The 9137-nt window shown below is 47.0% G+C and overlaps 1 protein-coding gene across 1 annotated transcript; it reads left to right on the forward strand.

Annotated features, from left to right (window-relative positions):
- The first annotated feature begins 5971 nt into the window (after positions 1-5971).
- On the forward strand, positions 5972-6937 carry LOC127047515 (olfactory receptor 52B2-like). The gene has a single exon (XM_050945930.1). It carries the CDS (start codon positions 5972-5974, stop codon positions 6935-6937), a length of 966 nt encoding a protein of 321 aa, XP_050801887.1.
- Positions 6938-9137: the final 2200 nt, after the last annotated feature.

A 9137-nucleotide genomic window follows, 5' to 3' on the forward strand; every position in this document is an offset into this window, starting at 1 on the left:
TGCTGGCTCTGAGTCCCCGCTGGGATTCCCAGGGCAGCAGTATAAATATCCCTGTATCTCAGCCCCGGTCAGTGCTGATTCCCTGCCACCTTCAGCTTCCCGACCCGGTCACAGGGAGAGATTTCTACTCCCCAGCTGAGGCCGGAGCCTGGTGAGTCGTTTGCATAGAATGAATCTGTGAAGGGGCAAATGGAAACATGAAACCTAGGAAATGTTGAGCTGGGGTTGGAGAGAGTGGAGGTGCGTAACTCTGACTGCAGGGGCAGAATGGGATCCGGGCTCTGAGATACGCTTCTGTGACAGGACTGAGGTGGGTGTTAGGAAGCGGTTGCCAGGTTATCCTGATCCACTCCCACGAGCATCACTGGGGGTCTTGCTGTTGAACTCAGTGGGCTTTGGACTGGGCCATTCTTAGCTACGTGACTGTAGAATAAATCTCATTGGAAACCTACTCATGCCCTCTGGTACTCTGCACCCCAGATCCTGAGGCCTTCACTCAGGCAACACTTCCATTAACTCCATAAGAACATCAGGATTGGGTCAGGTCTGGTTGGTAGGAATCAGCTGGTTTCAAGGAGCTTAGCTGTGAATGTCAGAACTGTAGAACCCAAGAGCAGCCGATTATAAGGGCTGCTTAGATACTGATGTCCCACCTACTTAGGGTGACCTCCTCTCCCTATGCTGAATGCAGGACACCTGGTAAAATTGCTCGTATTCAAGGGAGCTGCCTGGCAATCAATCAGAACGATGCAGTGGAAATGTTCAAATTAACAACAGGTTGACTGAGCCCCTGTTAAAAACAACTAGGACATAGTTGTTTTCTTTGTAACTACCTTCTTCTCTTTAAGGCTTTAGGGTTCACACAGGGCGGGGTGACACACACAGCCCTACCCACCCACACACACATACGAGGAGAGGTGACACACACACATTCCTGTACACCTCTCTCACAAAAGCGGGGGTGACTGGCCAACCGACCTGACCCTCTTTCTCTGGCACACTGTACCTTTCATGTCTGCCCGGACCCCGGGATGCATCTGCCTCTTCTGCTACCTTGCACCGAGTCTTTGCAAGGAAACATGTGGGGGCAAGGGGAGATGCAAGGTCACATACCACCCCCCTCCCCCCAATTTCTGCCAGGGTTCACACCAGAATATGCCCAGCAGCAGCCTTTCAGCACAGAGTGGGAAGGAAGGGACAGGAGCTGCTTCCAGTTGCAGAGGAGTAGGGGGGGGCGGGGAAGGGATAAGAACATGAGAATGGCCGTTCTGGGTCAGAACAAAGGTCGATCCAGCCCTGTACTCTGTCTACCGACAGTGGCCAATGCCAGGTGCCCCAGAGAGAATGAGCTGAACAGGGAATCAGCAAGTGATCCATCCCCTGTCACCTACTCACAACATCTGGCAAACAGAGGCTAAGGACGCTGTTCTTGGCTAACAGCCATCGATGGTCTTATCCTCCATGAATTTATCTAGTTCATTTTTGATCCCTGTTATAGTCTTGGCCTTCACAACATCCTCTGGCAAAGAGTTCTACAGGTTGACTGTGCATTGTGGGAAGAAATACTTCCTCTCTTTCGTTTTTAACCTGCTGCCTACTAATTTCATTTGGTGACCCCTAGTTTTTGTGTTCTAAGAAGGAGTAAATAACATTTCCTTACTTACTTTCTGCACACCAGTCATGATTTTATAAACCTCTATTATATCCTCCCTTAGTCATCTCTCTTCCAAGCTGAAAAGTCCCAGTCTTCTTAATCTCTCCTTATATGGCAGCCGTTCCATACCCGTAATCATTTTGTTGCCCTTTCTTGAATCTTTTCCAATTCCAATATATCAATTTTTGACATGGGGTGACCACATCTGCACACAGTCTTCAAGATGTGGGCGTACCATGGACATATAAAGAGGCAATATGACATTTTCTGTATTGCTATATACCCCTTTGTTAATGATTCCCAACATTCTGTTCACTTTTTTGACTGCCATTACATACTGAGTGGCTGTTTTCTGAGAACTATCCATAATGATGTCAAAATCTGTTTCTTGAGTGGTAACAGCTAATTTACACCCTATCATTTCCTATGTATAGTTGAGATTATGTTTTCCAACATGCATTACTTTGCATTTATCAATATTGAATTTCATCTGCCATTTTCTTCTCCAGTCACACAGTTTTGAGAGATCCTTCTGTAGCTCTTTGCACTCTGCCTGGGACTTAACTATCTTGAGAAGTTTTGTATCATCTGCAAATTTTGCTAGCTCACTGCTTATCCCTTTTTCCAAATCATATATGAATATCTTGAATAGGACTGGTCCCCGTACAGGTCCCTGGGGGGCACTACTATTTACCTATCTCCATTCTGAAAACTGTCCATTTATTCCTACCCTTTGTTTCTATCTTTTAACCAGTTATCAATCCATGAGATGGCCTTCCCTCTTATCCCATGACAGCTTAGTTTGCTGAAGAGCCTTTGGTGAGGGACCTTGTCAAAGGCTTTCTGAAAATCTAAGTACACTCTATCCACTGGATCCCCTTTGTCCACATGCTTGTTGACCCCTTCAAAGAATTCTAGCAGATTGGAGAGGCATGATTTTCTTTAGAAAAAACATATTGACTCTTCCCAACAAGTTATGTTCATCTCTGTGTCTGACAATTTTGTTCTTCACTGTCATTTCAACCAGTTGCCTGGTACTGAAGTCAGACTTACCAGCCTGTAATTGCCGGGATCACCTCTACAGCTCTTTTTAAAAAATTGGTGTCACATTAGCTGTCCTCCAGTCATTTGGTACAGAAGCTGATTTAATTGATAGGTTACAGACTACAGTTAGTAGTTCTACAATTTCACATTTGAGTTCCTTCAGAACTCTTGGGTGAATCCCATCTGGGCCTGGTGACTTACTACTGTTTAGTTTATCAGTTTGGTCCAAAATCTCCTGTAATGACACTTCAATCTGGGAGAGTTTCTCAGATTTGTCATCTAAAATGAATGGTTCAGGTTAGGGAATCTCTCTCATATTCTCAACTGTGAAGATTACCTGGCTTGTGGATTTGCAGAGCACATCTTTTCTCTTCCTTGACGTTTCCCCTCACTCCCTCACTGCAGGCCACCCAACGTATCCCAGCTGCCTCCTGTCCCCGTCCCCTGGCTACAGTGAGGGCACGAAAGGGTTTAATCCTGAGGCAGCATTGTGCATCAGGGCCCTGAGAAGCTGACTGCAGGGGCTTCAGTGATCCAGGGTAGAGAGGTGGCTCAGCAGGGGAGGATGCCTAGGGGATGGATCAGACCAGACTCAGGGTGAGGGGTGGGGGATGAAGAGGGTGCTAAGCCCCTGCCCTGCTCTGCAGCCTGGAGATTTGTGGCATGAACAGGTTGGCAATTGCTTCCCCCTTCCCCCCCAGCCACTCCAGAGCTTAGCTGAGGGGCAGAGAGGCTGCCCCTTGCCAGTGCTGTATGGGGGCTTTGGCACATGCAGGTTTCAGCACCTGCTGGCCAGCGCCCCAGGCCGGAGGGTCTGGGGCTTTCCTGGGGCACCAGCCCAGCCAGAGGCAGTAGGGGAAGGAAGGAGCCAGCTGGCTAGTCTGTTGGTGAGCTGAGTGCTCTGAAGAGGGGCTGGTTCTCTGCTCAGTGCTGGGAGCAGGATGTGCCCCGCTGGGGGGGACATCGAGAAGAAGTGGGGCTGGGTGGGGGAGAGTGAAGGGACAAAGCATGAGGGGGAGCATGTAAAGGGCTGATGGGTGGGCAGCAGAGGTGACCTGTAACCACTGCCTGGTGCCCGCCTGCACTTAGCTACCACTGCAGCTCGCAGTGTGCAGCCGGTGACAATGGGAAATGGGACAGGGGGGTGGGGCCCTGTTCGCTGAGAACCGGCATATAGGGTGGGCTCAGCTGAGGGAGCAGCAGGGTGGTGGGGCTCTGTATGCTGCATCTTTGCCCTGTCAACAGCCTTGCACCCCCACCCCCATCGTTGGACCTAGACTCCCCAACTCACCACTGGTAGGTGGCAAATGGGAAGCAGGGATCTGGCCAGCAGCAGGACCTGCCAGTACTGATGGGAGGAGAGAGAAAAAATACAAGACACTTTTTCTGTTTTTAGAAAAAGTTGGGACACCTGCAGGAGGGCTTAAATACGGGACTGTCCCTTTAAAAACGGGGCGCCTGGTCCCCCTACACCTACTGCAGCTGTAGTTCTCTGGAGCAGAGCTACCAGCTAGGACAGGCTTAAAATGCTGAGTCCGCGCAGCTGCACCACTGTGATGCGTTAGTGGAGATGCTCTGCGCTGATGGGGGAGAGCTCCCCGGTAGTGTAGTTAATCCTCCTCCCCGCGAGGCTGTAGCTATGTCGACACAGGGGGTCAGCTTGGTGTTTCTATGTCACACACGGGTGAGGATTTTTCACAACCCTGAGCAGTGCAGTTATCCCGATATATGTCTGTAGTGTGGACCAGAGCTTCACTGAGATTATCCCACATATTTAGGACCAAATCCTGAAAAAAAATTGCAACTTTACTCAGGTGAGTATTTTCATAAAAGTCAATGGGAGTTTCTTGTGAATGAATTTACTCGTGGGCTTGAGTGTTGGTTGGGTCAAGGCCTCAGAGCCAGTAGGATCCAGCAGGAGGATTGTGAAGGAAAGAGGTTCTGCTCTCATCCTGTTACTAACTGGGAGTGACTCCTCAGTACTGAGTGTAAATTGGTGTAAGTGCCAGAAGAACCAGTCGTCTGGCTGCTTTAACTCACTTTCCAGTCACCGCTTGAGTCCAGGAACAACTCTAGCTAATGTGTAGAGCAGAGATTCTGCTGTGGACAGCAACACCAGGAGAGTGCGTCCTGCTTCACCTGGGGCCAGAATCATTCAAACCATCTTCCTTCTTCTGGAATGGAGATGTTATGACAGAGGGGCAGTACGTAACTTATTGTGGGTTACTGATGTGGTAAAATGTTCGGCTGTGTGTGTGTGTGTTCTCTCTGTGTCCTGTCCCAGCTCTGCGCAGACAGTTGGCACAGCAGACCTCAAGTGAAACACCGAATGACCACAAGAACCGTTTAGGTACGAAGGCACCCAGCCAGGTTTATTGTCAATGAAGCACGGCACCAATATCCCTCAGACTGTACATGAACACTAATACATGTGTGCCCGTTAGAATGAACCAGCTCAGTGAACAGTGGGACTTTCCATTCCTCCCTAGGCTACACAGAGACACTCCTTTTGAGGCTCCATTTCACACATCAATACAAACAAGTCACATACTGACACTCTAACATAGTTAATTCACACTCTCTGATGTAGCTGGTTACCACCCATCACCTCCTACACTTGATCATATCTTTAGGATGGGTCACCATGTTCTGGTTATCTGTAGGGAAAGGTTGGTATGGAGATGTTCTGGTATCACCCTTCTGAAATGTGTTTACGTGAGTGCTCTGTGCCCAGCACCTCTTAGAAATGTGTAAAAGTAGCAAAGAATCCTGTGGCACCTTATAGACTAACAGATGGCAACGTACCGTCTGTTAGTCTGTTAGTCTATAAGGTGCCACAGAATTCTTTGCTGCTTTTACAGATCCAGACTAACACGGCTACCCCTCTGATACTAGAAATGTCTGGTTTTCAAATATCAGCCCTGTGCTTGCCAGATTCTGTGAGCAGGACCTGCCTCTAGCTCACAGCCTAATTTTGCTTTATATCAACAAGGCTTTGACTGTTACTTTAGCCCAGGCCTCAAGCCTCATACTAGGCCTCTAATACAAGGGCTTATGTCTCAGGTTCTCTTCCTACTACAGTACCGCAGTATGAGAGTGTTACTGGATTTACCGTCACACATGACAGGCAGTTGTCTCACAATGAAGTTTTTGATAGTATCTCTGATTCTCTCAATAAATGCATTCCAGTCCTAGCTGACACTCGAGTTCTCACTGATTTTCTCTTTTGCTGTTAGTTACTGGAAACTGAATAGAAGATCCATGTGATGGTAAATGATGCCAGCTGACAATCACACTGTTTTTTATCCTGTAACTTACATCCTGACCGGCATCCCAGGTACAGAGGAGTCTCATTTCTGGATCGCCATCCCCTTCTGTCTTATTTACGCTGCGTCACTTTTTGGGAACTCTCTCCTACTATTCATCATACTAACAGAACAAAGCCTCCATGAGCCCATGTATCTATTCGTGTCCATGCTGGCCGCTGCTGATCTGCTGTTATCTACCACTACAGTGCCCAAGATGCTGGCTGTATTCTGGTTTAGGGCGGGGGAAATTTCTTTTGCTGCCTGTCTGACCCAGATGTTTTTCATACATGTCAGTTTTATTGCAGAGTCGGCCATCCTACTGGCCATGGCGTTTGATCGGTACGTTGCCATCTGCGACCCCCTGAAATACACTGCAGTGCTAACCAAGTCTGTGATTGGGAAGATGGGGCTGGTAGTTGTCACAAGAAGTTTCTGTATCATTTTACCTCTCATCATTCTCATGAAGCAGCTGAATTTCTGCAGAACCAACCTCCTGCCTCACACCTATTGTGAGCATATGATCATAGCCCGTCTGGCCTGCGACGACATCACAGTCCACGTCTGGTATGCTGTAGCTGTGGCTCTTTTAGTAATTGGTTCAGATATTGTGCTCATTGCTGTATCATATGGGTTGATCCTCAGGGCCGTCTTTCTGCTCCCCTCCAAGGACGCCCGGCTCAAGGCTCTCCGCACCTGCGGCTCCCATGTCTGTGTCATACTGATGTTCTACGTGCCGGCCGTTTTCTCCTCTTTAGCACACCAGTTTGGGCACATCATCCTGGGTTATATTGTCAACTTATTGGCCAACCTCTATGTGCTCATTCCCCCCATGTTAAACCCCATCGTTTATGGGGTGACAACAAAAGAGATCCTGAAACGGGTGATCAATGTCTTTTATCGATGCTGGAGCAGAAGCTCGGTGCCGAGCTAAAGAAGCCACACAAAATGCTTTGAGACTTGAAAATTAAAGCCTGGTTTTCACTGGAACTCTAGGGGTGTTTTTACTATGTACTTACACTGTGTAAGCTCGAAAACTGGTCTCTCTCATCAACAGAATTTGGGTCCAATGAAAGCTCTTTACTCCCCCACTTTGTCTCTCTAATATCCTGTGACTGACATGGTACAACAACACTGCACATTGCCACAGAAGGCATCCAGACCAAGTGAAACTTGTTTTAAGTTGAAGGGAAATAGCAAAACAAGAAAGAACAAAGATAAACATCAACATGAGAGAGAGCACAGTGTGTGCATCTCCTTTCTGACAAACTGCAGCTGAGCTGGACTCTTAATGGAAACAGAAAGCAGCAGCTAAGGGAGCTATGCCATTGACCAGTGGGAAGTGCACTGGGCTGCACATTGAAAGAGAGGGGCTCTAGTGTTGGTTCTGCCACCAACCTTCTGTGTCAGAGGGAGAATAGAATCGTGTGTGTGCGATTAGCTGTTTCTTATCTCTTGCTAAAGGAATGTTTTGACGCTGAGGATAACATGCCGTCTACTTCTGGGGCTTGGAGGCTTGTTTGACCTCCTGCTAACATCAAACAAAGTCCAGCAGAAATGCTGTGGGAATCTTTTTTCCTTTATTCTCACTTTCCATTCCTGCAGCTGTTGAGAAGAAATGTCTGATAAGAACATAAGAACAGTACATACTGGGTCAGGCCAAAGGTCCAGCTAGCCCAGTGTCCTGTTTTCCAACATGGCCAGTGCCAGGTGCTTAGGTGGGGTGAACAGAACAGGCCAAACATCAAGTGGTCCATCCCCTCTCAGCCCATCCTGAGTTTTGGTGGTCTGCTGGGTTTTGTGACACCAGCAGCAAGGGCTTGCATCCCCAACCATCTTGGCTTATTGTCATTGATGGACCTATCCCCCATTAACTTATCTAACTCTTTTTTTAATCCTTTGACCATCACAACATCCCCTGGCAATGAATTCCACAGGTTAACTCTGTGCTTCATGAAAAAAAATTACTTTCTCTTGTTTTTATTAAATATACTGCTTCTTTACTTTGTCAGGTAATCCTTGGCTTTTGCATTGTGTACATAAGTAAATAACATGATTTTATAGACCTCTGTCATATCCTCCCTTAACTGTCTCTTTTCTAAGATGAACAATCCAAGTCTTCTTAGTCTCTCCTCACATGGAAACCATTCTATACCCTTAATTATTTTTGTTGCCGTTTTCTGAACCTTTACAAGTTACACAATATCTTTTTTGAGATGCGGTTACTACAACTGGACACACTACTGAAGATGTGGGTGTACCATGGATTTATACACTGGCATGACATTTTCTCTCCATTTTCTAATGATTCTTAACAGTCTATTAGCCTTTTTGATCACAGCTGTGCCTAGAGCAGAAGTTATCAGAGAACTGTCCACGGTGGCTCTACGATCTCTTTATTGAGTGGCAATAGCTAATTTAGACCCCATCCTTATATATGTGAAATTAGGATTATTTTTTTCCAGTGCGCATCATTTTGCACTTATCAATGCTGGATTTCACCTGCCATTTTGTTGCCCAGTTATCCAGTTTTGTGAGATCCCTTTGTAACTTTTCTCAGTCAACTTTGGATTTAACTATCTTGAATAATTTTGTATCCTTGCAACCTTTGCTACTTCACTGTTCACTCCCTTTTCTGGATCATTAAGGAATGTGTTGAACAGCACTCGTCCCACTATAGATCCGGGGGGGGGGGTCCTGCTGTTTACCTTACTCTCTTGTGAAAATGGACCATTTATTCCTACGCTTTGTTTTGAAGATTAGGGTTGGAAGAGACCTCAGGAGGTCATCTAATCCAACCACCTGCTCAAAGCAGGACCAACCCCAACTAAATCATCCCAGCCAGGGCTTTGTCAAGACGAGCCTTAAAAACCTCTAAGGATAGCGATTTTACCACCTCCACAGGTAACCCATTCCACTGCTTCACCACCCTCCTAGTGAAATAGTTTTTCCTAATATACAACCTAGACTTCTCCCACTTCAACTTGAGACCATTGCTCCTTGTTCTCTCATCTGTCATCACTGACAACAGCTGAGCTCCATCCTCTTTGGAACCCCCTTTCAGATAGCTGAAGGCTGCTATCAATCCCCCCTCATTCTTCTCTTCTGCAAACAAAACAAGCCCAGTTCCCTTA

Source organism: Gopherus flavomarginatus, chromosome 1, assembly GCF_025201925.1.
Source record: "Gopherus flavomarginatus isolate rGopFla2 chromosome 1, rGopFla2.mat.asm, whole genome shotgun sequence".
In the NCBI taxonomy this organism is placed as follows: Eukaryota; Metazoa; Chordata; order Testudines; family Testudinidae; genus Gopherus; species Gopherus flavomarginatus.

What these genes read in the sequence shown, in the direction of transcription:
- LOC127047515 (XM_050945930.1), top strand. Translation starts at nt 5,972, where the DNA reads ATGATGCCAGCTGACAATCACACTGTTTTTTATCCTGTAACTTACATC.